Raw genomic sequence first — 14100 nt, 5'->3', positions numbered from 1 at the left:
CAACCATGCATTCGCTCACCAGGTCACTCATCTCCTTATCCCTGCTATCAAGCACATCCCATGCCCAAAGTTTCGCTCGTGTCTGGACACACTTCTACCCAAACTGCCCCGGAGAAGCATTCAGCAAACTCGACACATATGAAAACTACCAAGAATCCACCCCATCCCAAGACATCACCGTCGACAGTTGCAAAAACTTCGCCGTCCCCTCCTACGAGCACAACCTCGTCAGCGCCATCTCCGTCGATGCAGAGCTTCTCTTCCACAACCACGACCTCCCCTTCTCAGAAGGCGGTAGTGGCTGCAACATTACCGTACACGAGGTCCCGGGTTGCATCGACCCACCCCTCATCAACAAAGAGATACGAAATGGCGTGGAAATCAGCCAGTGCGAGCCACGCCAGTTAGTCGCTTATAGCCAGGTCTGGGTGAATCTTGTTTGTGACAGCGATAGCCCTCTCCACAGCCAGGACATCCCAACAAAGCAGAACAAGGAAGCAAATACCAAGCAGATCACGCCTACTGTCCAGCCCGATGTGCCTGTACGTGTGGAGAAACAGACTTTCGTGGAGAATATCAATAATATCCAGACTCCTGGGTCGAACTCGGATTCTTGGGGTTCGACCCAGGTTCCGCAGAACCAGCGTGAGCCCGTGCAGGAGGGTCAGGTCAATAATGCTGGTCATGGGGAGAGCGACCGGATCGTTCATCAGATGATGGAGTTGTTGAATAATGAGACTTCGTATATCGTCTCTGGCAAACATCACGACAACGATACCCGCTTGGATGTAGCGCTGCATAATAATGGCACTGCCCGGGGAAATCACACAGTGCTATCACGTCGGCACATGTCTAATTTGCGAAACAGGGATGTTCGTTTTGTTTAGAGTCGTTTTAGTGGATATTTGATCAGCGCTATTGTTTTATGTTTGATGAAATGGAATCGTTTGTGTATACTAAATCAATTCAAAGTCCAATGTCATTTCTGAAGAATTTCCATTTGCCAGATCCGCTTTTTAAGAGAGCATCGAAGTGGGATCTCTGTATGTATGCGATTTTCCTTTCAGTACGAACACAACTTGGAGTGGTGCATCATGATTCCCAAGTTAATATTCTAACTTGTCTCTTCTTCGGCCTCTTGAGCTACCTGCTTCCGACGAGCAGCCTCTTTACCGGCAAAACTGAACAACATGCCAAGATCATAGGTCACCTTTAAGCATCCTGCAACAATGAAAGAAACACCGAAATGACCGTTGCGCGACAAAATACCTGTCAACAGGGGACCCATACTTTGGGCGGTAGTCTTCACAACATTTACCGCGCCCATAATAGCAGTGCGCTTGTCTGCCGGTAGAGCCACAGCAAGGAATGCGGAGCGAGGCGCCACATCCATGTTCTGGGAGCAGGCTCTCAGAACCAAGAAGGTCAATGCCAGAGGCAGGCTAGATGGGACGGAGATGAGGGCCAGACAGATTGCCGACGGCAAATGAGTGAAGACCATAGTCTATCAGAAAGTTAGAACTCGCTCAGCGGACCGAGTAGGAAGAACAATTTACCTTGACATTGCCAATTCGTTTGGCAAGGGACGAAGCGACCAACATGGATACCGCGGAGATGATGTTTGTGGTGAAGAAGATAGTACCGAGTTCACCTTCAGGCAGATTGAACTTGCCCTTGAAGAAGTAGGTCATCCAAGACCTTAAAGGCATTAGCTTTGAAGCCAAGAAAATTTGGGATTACACTCACAATGAAGCCAATCCAGATGCAAACGAGTCCACTCCGAATAAGATGAAGAGACGAATAACCAGCGACCACAGGTCCTTCTCGATCGACGGAAATAGCCCCTTCTTCTTTGCGGATGGCTCCACGCCCTGGTCGACTGGTTCTGCCAGCAACGGACGGGTTTCAGAGCCCTGTTCCTGTGGCTCTTCTTTCTGGACCTCGACTTTGCCGCTCAGACCCAGGGCGAAGATCAGCTTAACAACACCAACGCCGGCATATACGAAGAATATGATGCGACAAGCAGGAATGAAATCCCATCCATGGTTTGACTCAAGAGAATTTATGATCCAACCACAGACAAGCATGCCTGTGGCCGATCCAGCAGTCCCAATCAAGGAATACCAGGCAAAAACATCGCTCAGAAGCTCATGTGGTGTGAGATGAGCTAAAGTGGATTCCTCCACGGCGCGGAACGGACCAATCTCATTTCCACTCAGAAAAATTAGCTTGGATTAAAGAACAAACAGAAGCAAGGGAAAAAAAAAACGAACCTGGGACTTATGACACCAAAGACTGCAGCCGTCAGTAAAATCCAAAAATTTCCGAACAGCGCGAAAAGAACTCCGCTGCCAGCCATCAGGATTGACCCGAGCGACAATACCGCCTTGCGACCCATAGAATCAGCAAATAGAGTGAGGAAGAAGCTGATCACCACATCTCCAATCAGTGTGAGAGTCATAAATAAGCCAATGCGGTCATCTGAAATCCCCAAGGCCGACAGATACGATGCCAGAATCAAGGTTGAGCCGCCATACGCGAAGAGGCGCACAAAACGCTGCGCGCAGAGAAGCTTTACGTCGAGCGACGACCTCCACATGGTGGTTAGGCCCAGCTCTTGGAGGGCATGAGCCAAGTAGCGCGTCGGTCGCGATTGACTCGCCATGGTCAAATTGTCAGATGGCAGAAGGAAGAAACAAGTTGAAGCCATCACTTCTTATCTCCGACCTCGGGTTCGGGCTTCGGGCCGAAGCTAAGCTTTTCTGGGAGAACTGAAGAACTATCTTGTCACTCTTTTGGATTCTCAAAAAAAAAATGATCATCTTTGTTCTTCAGATTCTCACGGCTATGCTCTCTACTCAACTACTATATAGTCTTGGGAGGCCATTTCACTCGTCGTTCTGCCCGCACATACAAGTTGGTAGGACGGATCAACAGGAACATGGGATCATACTCCACCGGCCCATCATTCTCTTTTGTAAACTTGTACCGGTACAACAACTTGGGCAAGAACACTTTGATCTCCTGCAAGGCAAAACTGAACCCAATGCACATACGCGGTCCAGCAGCGAAGGGAATATACGCAGTCTTATGGCGATGCTTGACTTCCTCCGTGTCCCAACGATCTGGGTCAAAGCGTGCCGGGTTAGACCATACCGCCGGGTTGTTATGTATGTGGTGAAGTGCCAGGATGATGGTGGAGTCTTTAGGGAGTTTGTATCCCCCTGGAAGAATCATGTCGACCTTGGCAGTGCGCGCAGGCTGGTATGAGGGGTTATGACGGCGCTGGGTTTCTTTAATGAAGTTGTTCAGGAATGGCAGACGATCCGTTAGATCTGCTGTCATTGCAGTATGGGCGTCAATATCGTTATCAACCAGTTCCTGTAGGAGTCTCTCCTGCATGCCGGGATAGTTGACTAGCGAATAAAGCAGCCACGACAGCAGCGAGCTAGTCGTCGTGAAACCCGCGCCAGTGGCCACTACTAGTGCCTCCATCAGACTTGTCTTGGGCAATTTCTCGCCCTTGTTATCCGTGGCGCGAATCGCATAATCTATATAACCGTGAGCTCGAGCTTTCCAATTCCTCGTCATTTTTACTTACCAATCATATTAGAAGCCTGCAATGCAGCATTCTGCAACGGAAGATCCTCGATGCCATTGCGAGAAGCATTTTGAATTGACTCATTTACCATCTCAAAGATACGACAGCGAGTATCCTGTAGTCGTTTCGGGTCACCGAAAGGCAATTTGGCGTACCAACTACCACGGGCAGTCACCTTCTTATTCAATTCCAACAACTCCGCAAATTGATTGACAAGCTCGTGAGTTGGCGCATCCACAGCGGAGAAATGCTTGAAGTCCATACCGAGAACTAGCTTGCCCACCGCCTGCGAACCGAGCTTGAGCATGTACGGGTAGACGTTCCATGCCTCGCCGCGCTCGTCTAGCTCGTCGAACACACTGAAGGCATCCTCGACAGTCTCTTGCATAGTGGGCGCGTAATGGCGCACTGCTTTCGGTCCCAGTGCCGGTGGGAGGAACTTGTGTGCCGCGCGCCATTCGGGTGTATCGGTGTCACCTAAAAAGACACCGGCTTGCTGATTCTTGATCGGATGTAAAGGGTGTGTTTCGTTGATTCTCTTCGTAAAAAAATCAGATTCGGCAAAAGCAATGGCCGATAGCTCAGGATCATTGGTGTGGTAGATTGTCTGGCCCATATTGGTAGTTTGAATGATGGGTCCATACTGGTCAAACAGACGCTGATGGTTTCCCAAGTGATCAGGGTAGACCTCAAAGAAGTTACCCACGAATGGCAGTCCCTTCGGACCAGGGATCTCCCGTACAGCCTTACCATCTATTGAGATGGCGATAGGCTCTTCATGGGCAAAAATCTCAGAGGGAGTGAACAGTATCGAGTCCTCGGACTGAAATCCGATGCCTAGCTTGAGTGTTAGAATAATGCTAGAGGCAATGAGATACGAACTTACCTTTTGGCTCCACGATGGCAAATTGACCAGCAATGAGAAGTTGAAGCCCTGGGTAGTCAACTGTTGTCTCTACTTCGATCGGGCGAGCTGAGGTGATAGCCTCGCCCAACAGGTAAAAAATTTTGGCAACCATCGTCAAAATAGGATTGAAAACAGTCTTTTCTTCTCTCTTCGAAGGCTGAAGGGCCGGCTTACATTTATAAGGATCTCATCATCCGAGCCATTTGAACGGCACAGTTGACCCCACCATTTATGAAAGCGCGTCCCGAGTCTTTTTCATTTCATAATTGTAGAACATGCATATCTCTGATTGCCTCGGTTCAAATCATTTCCTGATAAAGATCCACAATAATAACAGAATCCAGAGATTGGTGGATATCAGGCAGTCGACGGTTGGCCGCTCTGTATCTTCGTGGGTGGACCTTGTTTCGGGCTCACCGGGACGGCACTGCCGCTGTCATAGACGGCCCCACCTACAAGAGATTTGTTTTTTTTTTCTTCGTTGGTTGTTTTTTTTTTGGTTTTGATGCCGAGGCAATTTGGATTCCAAATTGCTGATAGTCCGGTTTCATTTACATGTCGGAAGTGCTAAGTGGGTTATTGCTGTCCTTCCTTTTTTCCAGTACGGAGTGCTTTCCGCGATATTAAAGTAAGACTCCGTCCTTTTGGTTTTCACAAAACTCATTCACAATGTCCGTTCCAGAAACAAAAGAGCTGCGTTCTGAGTGGAAGTCAGATGTCGAGCTTCCGGAGTATACATTGAAAGATGTGGCAGCACATAACACCAAGGGTGATACCTGGGTGATCATCCATGGACAAGGTAACATAACATCCCTTTCAAATAATCCCCCAAAAAAAGAAGGTACTAAAATTGCAACAGTCTTTGAACTCACAAAATATCTGCAAGATCACCCAGGTGGTGCAGACGCTCTCATGGAGGTAGCCGGGATTGATGCGACAGCAGCCTACGAAGATGTTGGCCATTCTGAAGACGCCCGCGAGATCATGCAGCCCTTCCTAGTGGGCACTTTGAAGAATGCTCAGCAGTACGTCCGGCCGAAGGCAGTGCGTGTGGTCTCCCAAAAAGCACCTAAAGACGCCGGTTCCTCATCGACCATCAAGACTATCGCTTGTGCTCTGGGTGGACTGCTCCCAGTCTTGTACATCTTCAGCCAAAGCAGCCATATCACAAACCTGGGAGCCATCAACCAACTGATCCCTCGCCCACCGAAGAACCTACGGTTACCTCAGGGAGGTTTCGTCAACGGCTTTTTGGCTGCTTCTGCTATTTCCACGGCGGTGGGAGTCCTAGTGGCACGACAGGCCGGCAGATTCACCAAGATCGACTCGGGGTTCATGTGCCTGCCATCTCATCTCGAGTCCAAGAAGGCGATTCGTGTCGATCCGCATCTGACACACGGTTTCCTCGAGCCGCAACAATATAAACGCCTGTCTCTCGTTGAAAAGACCGAATTAGCAACGAATGTCTACCGGTTCGTCTTTGCCCTGCCAGCCGCCACAGATGTGGTGGGTCTGCCCATTGGCCAACACATCGCCATCAGAGCCGTTGTCGATGGAGCAACCGTCACTCGCTCATACACCCCTATCTCCAACAACCTCGACCGAGGTCGCATCGAACTCGTGATCAAGTGCTATCCCGACGGTCTACTGAGCGGCAAATACCTCGCCGGCTTGACCGTGGGCGATGAAGTCGAATTCCGCGGGCCCAAGGGCTCTATGCGTTACACCAAGGGTCTTTGTCGCAAGATCGGGATGGTGGCTGGCGGCACAGGCATCACACCCATGTACCAGCTTATCAGGGCCATTTGCGAAAACGACACCGATACGACAGAGGTTAGTCTGATCTACGCGAACCGCAGCGAGTCGGACATCCTCTTGCGCGAGGAGCTGGAACGGTTCGCGCGTCAATACCCTCAAAACCTCAAGCTGTGGTATCTGCTAGACTCTGCGCCCGAGGGCTGGACCTATGGATCGGGATTTGTGGACCAGGCGGTTCTGGCGGAGCAGCTTCCTGCACCATCGCCGGACACAAAGGTCATGCTATGCGGGCCGCCCGGAATGGTCCATGTCACTAAGAAGAATTTGGTTGCGTTGGGCTTTTCTAAACCAGGGGTGGTCGGGAAGATGACTGATCAAATCTTTTGTTTCTAGATGATTTGCCTAACCATAGCCGAGGTGGTTTTCCCACAATCGATGGACATCAGCCCACACCCACTTTGAATGCGGTCAGATAATTAACATCACTTCCCAATTAGTCGTAGATTTGTGTATTTGAAAAGGTATCCACATAGTTTATGATTCCACCATAACCGTTACATCGACGTGGTGGGGTTTGTTATCCAATTAGGATCGTTTTTATAGATCAGGGTGGGTACCATTGATCTGTATGGACTTGTAACCCCAAAAAAAAATTACGGGCAGAAATCTTGACGCTAGTGGATCTGTGGAGGTGGGCAAATCCCTAGCTGAACGGTGATGTTAGATTCTTTTTCGGTTTCGTTTAGTTTGGTTGAGTTGATGAGATTTTTAATATCCTGTCCGGACGGCCCTGTTGCCGAATGCGTTCTCGTGTCCGACGAAGATGAAGAGAGCAAGTCCTCTCCTGAGAGAGCTCTGAGAGATTCCACTCCCCGAATTGCTGATACCCAAGACTTGAACTGGTTGGATCTTACCTGTCAGGGGAAGAAGTACTCTGTACTCCGTATAACGGTGATAGATTAATGCATGCTATAGTCGGCCGCTTGTGCTTGGGATATCCTTGTAGGAGCCTTTTGAGATAGAGATTTTTGCCCACCTTCTTCAGTTTCAGCTATGGACGACAGAGGAAGTGGCTTAATCTGTGCAGTGAACGTTTCTATGGATGACCAGGGTTAAGCTCTGGTAAAATGGACAAGGACCCGAGTATAACCTGCCCTCTCCAATATTTAAACCTTCCCTATTTACATCTTGGATTAGAGACATTCTCATTCTTTCGTATCCTTCTTCGCAGATTTGCGTTTGCTTCGATGCCTGTGAGACCTCCGACGCTTCTTCCTTGGTTTATGTTTCTCCCGCGTTCGAATCATGAAGCGGATCCGTTGTCCTAATCTTCCTTCCCTTGTCTCAAACCCAGTCCTCGAGTTCGTTTCTGTCGATAGTCTCACAAGATGCGAGATGTATAACTTGGCATCCTTCGAGGCCGAGAATGGAGGAAGATGTCGAGGGAGATCAGGCGACATAGTAACAGTCTTCGTTTTCCTTGCCGGTTTATCGTCAGTAGGGACAGGATCCGGAGGCGACGTAGGATCTTGCGCATCAAGTGGAACTTTGACCGATCGTGAAGTCATTGCCCGCGACTGCAAACGACATAGGTAAAGATAGTATAAGAGCAGGAGAAAGACCACGACACCGAGGATAGACCCCGCGATTGCGCCTTTGCTTCCATCTGAAAGTCCACTGCTTGGGGCCGCATTGATTTGTTCAGGCGCAGGAGTCGCTGCTATATCGACCACATGGATGACAGTCGTGAATGGAGTAGTCACCGTCAATGTAACCAAGTCCAACGTTGGCCATGGCCTAGTATACCCCAGAGTAATGACTGTCACAAGAGTCGTGTCTGCCTCGATCAGTGTTTGCGTAACCTCCCGAATCGCAGGTGCCATTGCCCGACAACAGATTGAACTGACATGACAGACTTAAGTGTTTGTAAAAGCTTCACTTGTTTCGCGCCACAAACACGTATGGTATGCACGACCGGATCAAACGGGTCTTCTAATTTATTTAACAAAGCAATCGAACTGATGATAACGGTATCTTCTGACATGAATATGCAGCTTGCACTGCACAGTCACCGGAGTTTCATGGCAATTGGTGGAATGAGCTGCAAGTGGCAATGTTAAGCCAGCTCACTACATCCTGGTGCGGGGATTCTGATGAGCCCGACGAACACCTGTGTCGGGGTCTTTTCCCGCGAGTATAGTCAGTTTAAGAGTCCATGTTCTTACCGAAATACCAGTTACTAGGACTGGAAGCTTTCACCTACGACAGTAGCACGGTCACATCCAAAAATAGAAGACTAAGGCAATCAGCAATATCAAAGACATAGGGCTACGTTCAAATATCTTAGGGCTTGATTTTTTTCCGTACACTAGTAAACCTCCCCTCTTTAAAGCACGTATGTAAGCATTCCTTTCAACAGTCATTTTAACCCTTTTTCGCCCCCTATTCATATAAATCAAAGAAGAGCAATGCGGCACAAATGCCAGTGACCAAAATTATGTGGGGGTTGATGGATTCTAAAACCTGCCGTACGCGAATGCTACGGCGGGGTCTCATGTTGCCTGATTTTTTTCTTTTTTTTTTTGACCAAGGTGCCGAACACTCCGGTTGTTGAGGCATGCAGCTTGATATCCAATCAGTTTCCCACACAAAGATAAAACCAGCGCAGGTGTATGGTCGCCTCGGCCACACGGATGAAACCGCTTGATTCTGGATAAAGTGGCCTACAACCTTCGGAGCGAACTCATAGTATTGGAGATGTGTGGGATACAATTTTTTTTTTTTTTCGCATTTACAGCTTCGCACGTGCAGGAGCAAAGTTCGACCCAGCGCCCTGGCTAATAGCATCAACGATGGTATCAACGCTGTCCAGAATCCACGTACTCCCCTCGTCGCTAGCCAACCACCGCGCAGCCTTCTCCCCCTCGACATCCTTCACCCACGAGCCATCTTCAAGTGCCTTCCGCAACCCAAACACATGCGAGATGACCTGAGGAGCAACGCCAGACTGAGCGCGCAAGCACGAGATAGCAACTATCGACGTAAGAATGCGCCCAGCAGACGCACCGGTGCGTCGCTCTGGATCTGACAACAGAGCACCGTAGTTGCCGTGCAGGATATGCACCGGCAGGTCGGGGTGTGAGTCAGCCAGTTTATTGAATAATTTCTTCTCAAATGGCCGATAGATAGAATCCCAGAGTGCCTGGCCGCGCTCACTGATCGCGGTGATGTTCTCCGGGGTTGGCGCACGGGTCGGAGTGCGGGAGAGCTGGCTGCCGACTGAATCTGGGAGGCTGGCTTTGAAGGCGTTGAGGCAATTAATGGTGCGTGGAATGCCATTGAAGCTGATACATTTCAGACCGACCTCCCGTATCAGCTCGGCGGTCTCAACTTGCTTGTCGGGGTTGGTGCTGGCTAGTTCGTAGAGGGCGGCGAGGGACTCGGGGGAATTCATGGTTATTGTTGCTGCGGTCTGGCATTGTTGTTAAATCGTGCTCACTCTTGATTGAAGAGATTGGCTCACTGATAGGGCGACCCATGATGGCTGCGAGATCTGTTTGGATTGCGCGGTTTGTTGGATCTTTTGGTAAACCGAAGTTATATTTGCTGGCGCTGGAATGGTAGATGGCCGGGCGGAAGGGGCATTGATCAAGGCCTTGAGGCTAGTTGAAAGTCTAGACATGTCGGATAATGAGCTCTCATTCCCTGAGGGTGGATGGTTTTTTTTTTCCATTAAATATTGGGATGGAAGACCAATTCTCTTCCCGAAGTCCGGAGCTTTTGAAAAACAAGCGGAGCTCAGAAGTGAACACCGAGAAATACTGAGTGGGTCGGTAAAATGGCAGTAATGTAATGAGGATATTACCGTAAGATTACCAGTGGGGAACACGTCAAAAATCCGGGGGTCGTGGGGAAATAAAGCACCCGGACGAGAGCCCCAGCGAGTTGCCTAGTAATTTAGTGCTTAAAAAGCATCACCGAAGATTTTGCTGCCGTTCTTGACGATCGTTTGGGGCATCTTTACTATGTGTCTAGGATTTGTACAAACTTTCGCTGGTTTTGTCGCCGTCCGTGCTTTGTTGGGAGTTGGGGGGGTCTACTCCCTGGCATGGTATGTTTCCAAAGTCTTGTGGGATTGGTGCTGATCATAACTGACGACGAAAAAAAGTCCTTTTATCTATCTTCATTCCAGAGACGAGGTGATTTGGCTTTACGAATTGGCTTGTTCTACATAGGTGCTTCCCTTCCGGGTGCATTTGAAGGTACAGATCCATCAATTTCTTTTCTTTTGTGGATGCTAACAGAGTAAAGCTTCTCGCTCGTGGGCTCGAAATCGGGCCTAGAGGTCGCATAGAAGGTTGGCGTTGGATTTTGATTATCGAGGGACTTTTGGTATGTGAAGGCAATTGCTGTTAAATTCAAAGAAAGATTCTGACTGTTAATCAGACATTTGTCTGTGAAGTGTTGAGTTTCTTCTTCCTTCCAAATATCTTGGAGTCTGCGTCTTTCTTGACTACAGAAGAAAAGGAACTTGAAGGGAACAGGCTAATACTTGATAGCCTCGGCCTACTGGGAGGGTAAACTTTTCTGACCCACTAGACGATAAAGCTTGGCTAACGTAAACAGTTCCTTGACGCCGGAAGCAGAATCGTTCAAATGGTCTGAAGTGCGCCGAGGTATGCTGGATCCACAAGTGTGGCTATCTGCCTCGGCGTATTTTGCCATTCTCCCTGGATTATACTGCTTTGATTTGTTTGTATGAATTCCCGGGGTCCAATCGCCGTCTCAAAGTCACTGAGGGTTTCTAGCTGCCAGCAAATATCAAAAACCGCGGTTTAGCCAAAGACGCCAACGAGGGTCAGTTATGGTCTGTGATACCTGATGCTGTCGCGGCCATACTTTACAGGTTTTTCTACTTTGGATCAACTTTTTTTTCAAACGCTCGTTCATGGTTTTTTAGTCGTTGTTGCCATTGTCTCTGATCGTCTCCGTCTCCGAGGCGTGATAATGCTCTTCACTCTCCCAATCGCTATCATTGACTCCCCTCGCGTTCAATTTGGCATGACTATCCTCATGGCAAGCGGCTAACACGCCAGTGTACCGTGTATCAGATGTCGTGGTAGGTCGTGTTCTCCAAGATCTGATGAAAGGGCCTCCACTGACGACAACAGTAAATGGACCGTAGACAATATCAGATCCATAAAGTGAGTTGGATAGCCCTTTTCATGTCATGGGTTCAGTTGTTCTCCAAGAAGAGGCCAGGTCCACCACTCGATTGTCGGAGAACAAAACTTCGTGTTTCCTCTGGAATGGGTTTCAGACCGTACGGATAACATACCATGGTAAGATGGAAAGATGAAATTCAGTCTTTTTCCCCAAGCGCTAGGCGCGTGTAAGCTTGTTTTAAATGAGCATGTTTTTGAGGCCAAGACCCTCAATGGACCGCTGATGCCTATAATCGAAGAAAAAGCAATTCTGCCGAATTAAGATCTTGAAGTGACTTTGACTATGGAGTGTTAAGTATATAATCCGGTGAAATTTAAGGCAAGACAATTTCAGACTCGAGAGCAAAAGAGAGACAAAGTCGGTTGTCCATCGGTTGCGGGGTACCTGACTCCCGTCTTCATTCCATCATCTCAAGGGTATCGGCGATAGTGAACTTGGCATCCGTCTTACTCTGGACTTCTTCCACCTCAACACCGGGAGCAAGCTCTGTCAATGTGAGCTCTCCAGTAGCTCGATTCACCTGGAAGACACACTGTCCGTTGGTTAGGGTTGTCTTGAATCAACTGGACTCTTCGAACGTACCAGGTCTGTGATAATAGTGCTAACAACATTGGCACCAGTCAACGGCAGACTGCATTTTTGTACAATCTTGGGCGATCCATCCTTGGCGACGTGGCTCGTGGCCACCACGATCTTGGTCTTATCCGGGTTCGATATCAAATCCATTGCTCCTCCCATACCCTTGAATACCTTTCCGGGGATCATATAGTTGGCCAAATCGCCGTTGGCACTCACTTGCAGAGCGCCAAGAATAGACACGTCGACATGACCTCCGCGAATCATGCCAAAGGACTCGGTGCTGTCGAATGTGGCGGCTCCAGGAACCAAGGTCACGGTCTCTTTTCCGGCATTGATAATATCGCTGGTCTTGGTCAGTCAGGGCCCAAGTCGTCATGTCGAGGAACAACTTACGGATCCAATTCTTTCTCGGTAGGATAATCACCCTGGGTCTGGTTAGGTCGGGGAGTAGAAAAAGATCTAGTAACTTACCATTCCCAAAATACCATTCTCCGACTGAATCCAAACCTTCACATCTTTGGGCAGGAATGACGGTGCCAACGTGGGAATACCGACACCCAGGTTCACATAGAATCCCGGCTTCAGCTCCTTGGCCGCCCGACGGCCAATCAGTTCTCTTTGCATCTGAGCTGCATCTTTAGCCGACCCGGCCGCAGTAGCCTCGCTCGAGCGTAACTTCCTGTTTTCAATGTGCTTGTCATCCGTAGCAGGGACGATCCGATCCACAAAGATACCCGGTAGGTCCACGTCGTTGGGATCGATAGAGCCAACTGGGACAATGTTCTCTGCCTCTACGATGGTTAGGGTTGCGGCCTTGGCCATAATTGGGCCGAAGGCTTTGGTAGTATATCTAATCAATATTAGTCTCCAACCCTGGAACGGAAAAAGTGGATGTATGTACTCACCGGAACACGCAGTTACCGGCCTCATCCACTTTCCAAGCTCTAAGGATGGCGACATCACCGGTCAAGGCTTCTTCCATCAGGTATGTTTTGCCGTTAAATTCCCGGGTCTCGCGTGGCTTGCCAGACTCCAGGACGTGACCAGACTCATCCATACGAACCGGGATTTTTCCCTCCTGAATAAAGGTGTCTTCGCTTGTCAGATACAATCGTAGCTTGAGAATCAAGTCTATACTCACGGACACCTGTTGGGGTAAAGAAAGCCGGAATCCCAGCACCCCCAGCACGGAGACGTTCAGCCAACGTGCCTTGCGGACAAAGCTCAATAGCAATGCGTCCCGTCAAATATTTCTTTTCTAGCGATTTGTTGTTCCCGAGGTATGAAAGGATCAGACGGTCGATCTGGCCATTTTGCGATAGTGTCGAAAGGCCTCCTTGACCCGCGGAGCCGGCATTGTTTGAGATGGCTGTCAGCGAGTGCAATTGATCAACACCTCGGCGGTGCATGGCATTAATGAGTGTCTCTAGTCTTCGTGTCAGGTCTTTTATTCTCGCGCTGATCACTCGTCCCACGTACCTGCAACCCCGCAAAGACCGAACCCAGAGCTAAGAATTGTCGATCCGCTCTTGATATCGGCAACAGCAGCATCCGCATCTTTAAAGAGCTTTGAGCCGCCGCGCTCGATCTTAGGAGCGAGAGATTGTAAAGGCGCAGGTCTGGAGTATCTAGCGCTGGTGCTGGTGCTAAATGGTTGCAAGGGGTGCACGCTGGCGCGGACTCCAATGAAGAGTCGAGGTCGACAGACTGTGAGCGCCTTGCGCGACAGGGTAGTGGAAATTCTAAGAGTCGTCATGTCTTGGAATTGTTTAGACCAAAAAAAAAGAACAATGCCAAAATGAAATCATCGCGCAGTTCAAACATTTAACGGTATCGGCTAGTCGGGACTACTTCTGGATGCCGAGCGGCCATCCACGGAAGCCATGCAAGTGACATTCCTCCAACCTTCCACCGACCTGTGCATTCTTCTCTTCTTCTATTAATTCCGACTAAACTCCGATTGACTCCTGTGGCTTATATAAGCTCCCAGAGCTTCGTGATTGGTCTTTTGAAATGAAAAAAAAAGCAT

At 49.1% G+C, this 14100-nt stretch overlaps 8 protein-coding genes across 8 annotated transcripts; 3 read left to right on the top strand and 5 right to left on the bottom strand.

The window, feature by feature from the left end:
• Positions 1 to 5: 5 nt before the first annotated feature.
• On the top strand, positions 6 to 887 carry Pdw03_4658 (FAD linked oxidase, N-terminal; the record flags this gene model as incomplete). Its single annotated transcript, XM_014675445.1, has 1 exon — positions 6 to 887. The coding sequence occupies one exon, from the start codon at positions 6 to 8 to the stop codon at positions 885 to 887; it is 882 nt and encodes a 293-aa protein (XP_014530931.1).
• Positions 888 to 1114: 227 nt separating this feature from the next.
• Pdw03_4657 (Cytochrome P450 monooxygenase, putative) lies at positions 1115 to 2665 on the bottom strand (the record flags this gene model as incomplete). The annotated part of the gene is made up of 4 exons (XM_014675446.2): positions 1115 to 1504; positions 1557 to 1698; positions 1747 to 2214; positions 2274 to 2665. The coding sequence occupies 4 exons, from the start codon at positions 2663 to 2665 to the stop codon at positions 1115 to 1117; spliced, it is 1392 nt and encodes a 463-aa protein (XP_014530932.2).
• Positions 2666 to 2865: 200 nt separating this feature from the next.
• Pdw03_4656 (Cytochrome P450 monooxygenase, putative) lies at positions 2866 to 4620 on the bottom strand (the record flags this gene model as incomplete). Its single annotated transcript, XM_066100795.1, has 3 exons — positions 2866 to 3551; positions 3602 to 4438; positions 4488 to 4620. 3 exons carry the CDS (start codon positions 4618 to 4620, stop codon positions 2866 to 2868), a joined length of 1656 nt encoding a protein of 551 aa, XP_065956195.1.
• A 557-nt stretch (positions 4621 to 5177) lies between these two features.
• Pdw03_4655 (Cytochrome b5 reductase, putative) lies at positions 5178 to 6659 on the top strand (the record flags this gene model as incomplete). The annotated part of the gene is made up of 2 exons (XM_066100794.1): positions 5178 to 5307; positions 5368 to 6659. 2 exons carry the CDS (start codon positions 5178 to 5180, stop codon positions 6657 to 6659), a joined length of 1422 nt encoding a protein of 473 aa, XP_065956194.1.
• Positions 6660 to 7471: 812 nt separating this feature from the next.
• Pdw03_4654 (uncharacterized protein) lies at positions 7472 to 8149 on the bottom strand (the record flags this gene model as incomplete). The annotated part of the gene is made up of 1 exon (XM_014675448.1): positions 7472 to 8149. One exon carries the CDS (start codon positions 8147 to 8149, stop codon positions 7472 to 7474), a length of 678 nt encoding a protein of 225 aa, XP_014530934.1.
• Positions 8150 to 9057: 908 nt separating this feature from the next.
• Pdw03_4653 (putative mitochondrial protein) lies at positions 9058 to 9948 on the bottom strand (the record flags this gene model as incomplete). Its single annotated transcript, XM_014675449.2, has 2 exons — positions 9058 to 9738; positions 9790 to 9948. 2 exons carry the CDS (start codon positions 9946 to 9948, stop codon positions 9058 to 9060), a joined length of 840 nt encoding a protein of 279 aa, XP_014530935.2.
• Positions 9949 to 10291: 343 nt separating this feature from the next.
• Pdw03_4652 (Sucrose/H+ symporter, plant) lies at positions 10292 to 11440 on the top strand (the record flags this gene model as incomplete). The annotated part of the gene is made up of 9 exons (XM_066100793.1): positions 10292 to 10377; positions 10435 to 10465; positions 10502 to 10528; positions 10578 to 10658; positions 10713 to 10843; positions 10893 to 11022; positions 11075 to 11123; positions 11363 to 11385; positions 11438 to 11440. 9 exons carry the CDS (start codon positions 10292 to 10294, stop codon positions 11438 to 11440), a joined length of 561 nt encoding a protein of 186 aa, XP_065956193.1.
• A 449-nt stretch (positions 11441 to 11889) lies between these two features.
• On the bottom strand, positions 11890 to 13827 carry Pdw03_4651 (Coenzyme A transferase, putative; the record flags this gene model as incomplete). The annotated part of the gene is made up of 7 exons (XM_014675450.1): positions 11890 to 12024; positions 12075 to 12414; positions 12465 to 12496; positions 12543 to 12921; positions 12977 to 13163; positions 13213 to 13497; positions 13551 to 13827. The coding sequence occupies 7 exons, from the start codon at positions 13825 to 13827 to the stop codon at positions 11890 to 11892; spliced, it is 1635 nt and encodes a 544-aa protein (XP_014530936.1).
• Positions 13828 to 14100: the final 273 nt, after the last annotated feature.

The sequence above is a fragment of the Penicillium digitatum genome, chromosome 1, assembly GCF_016767815.1.
Source record: "Penicillium digitatum chromosome 1, complete sequence".
In the NCBI taxonomy this organism is placed as follows: Eukaryota; Fungi; Ascomycota; class Eurotiomycetes; order Eurotiales; family Aspergillaceae; genus Penicillium; species Penicillium digitatum.
Note: the sequence above shows the minus strand (reverse complement) of the source record. Positions and strands in the feature narration are given on the sequence as shown.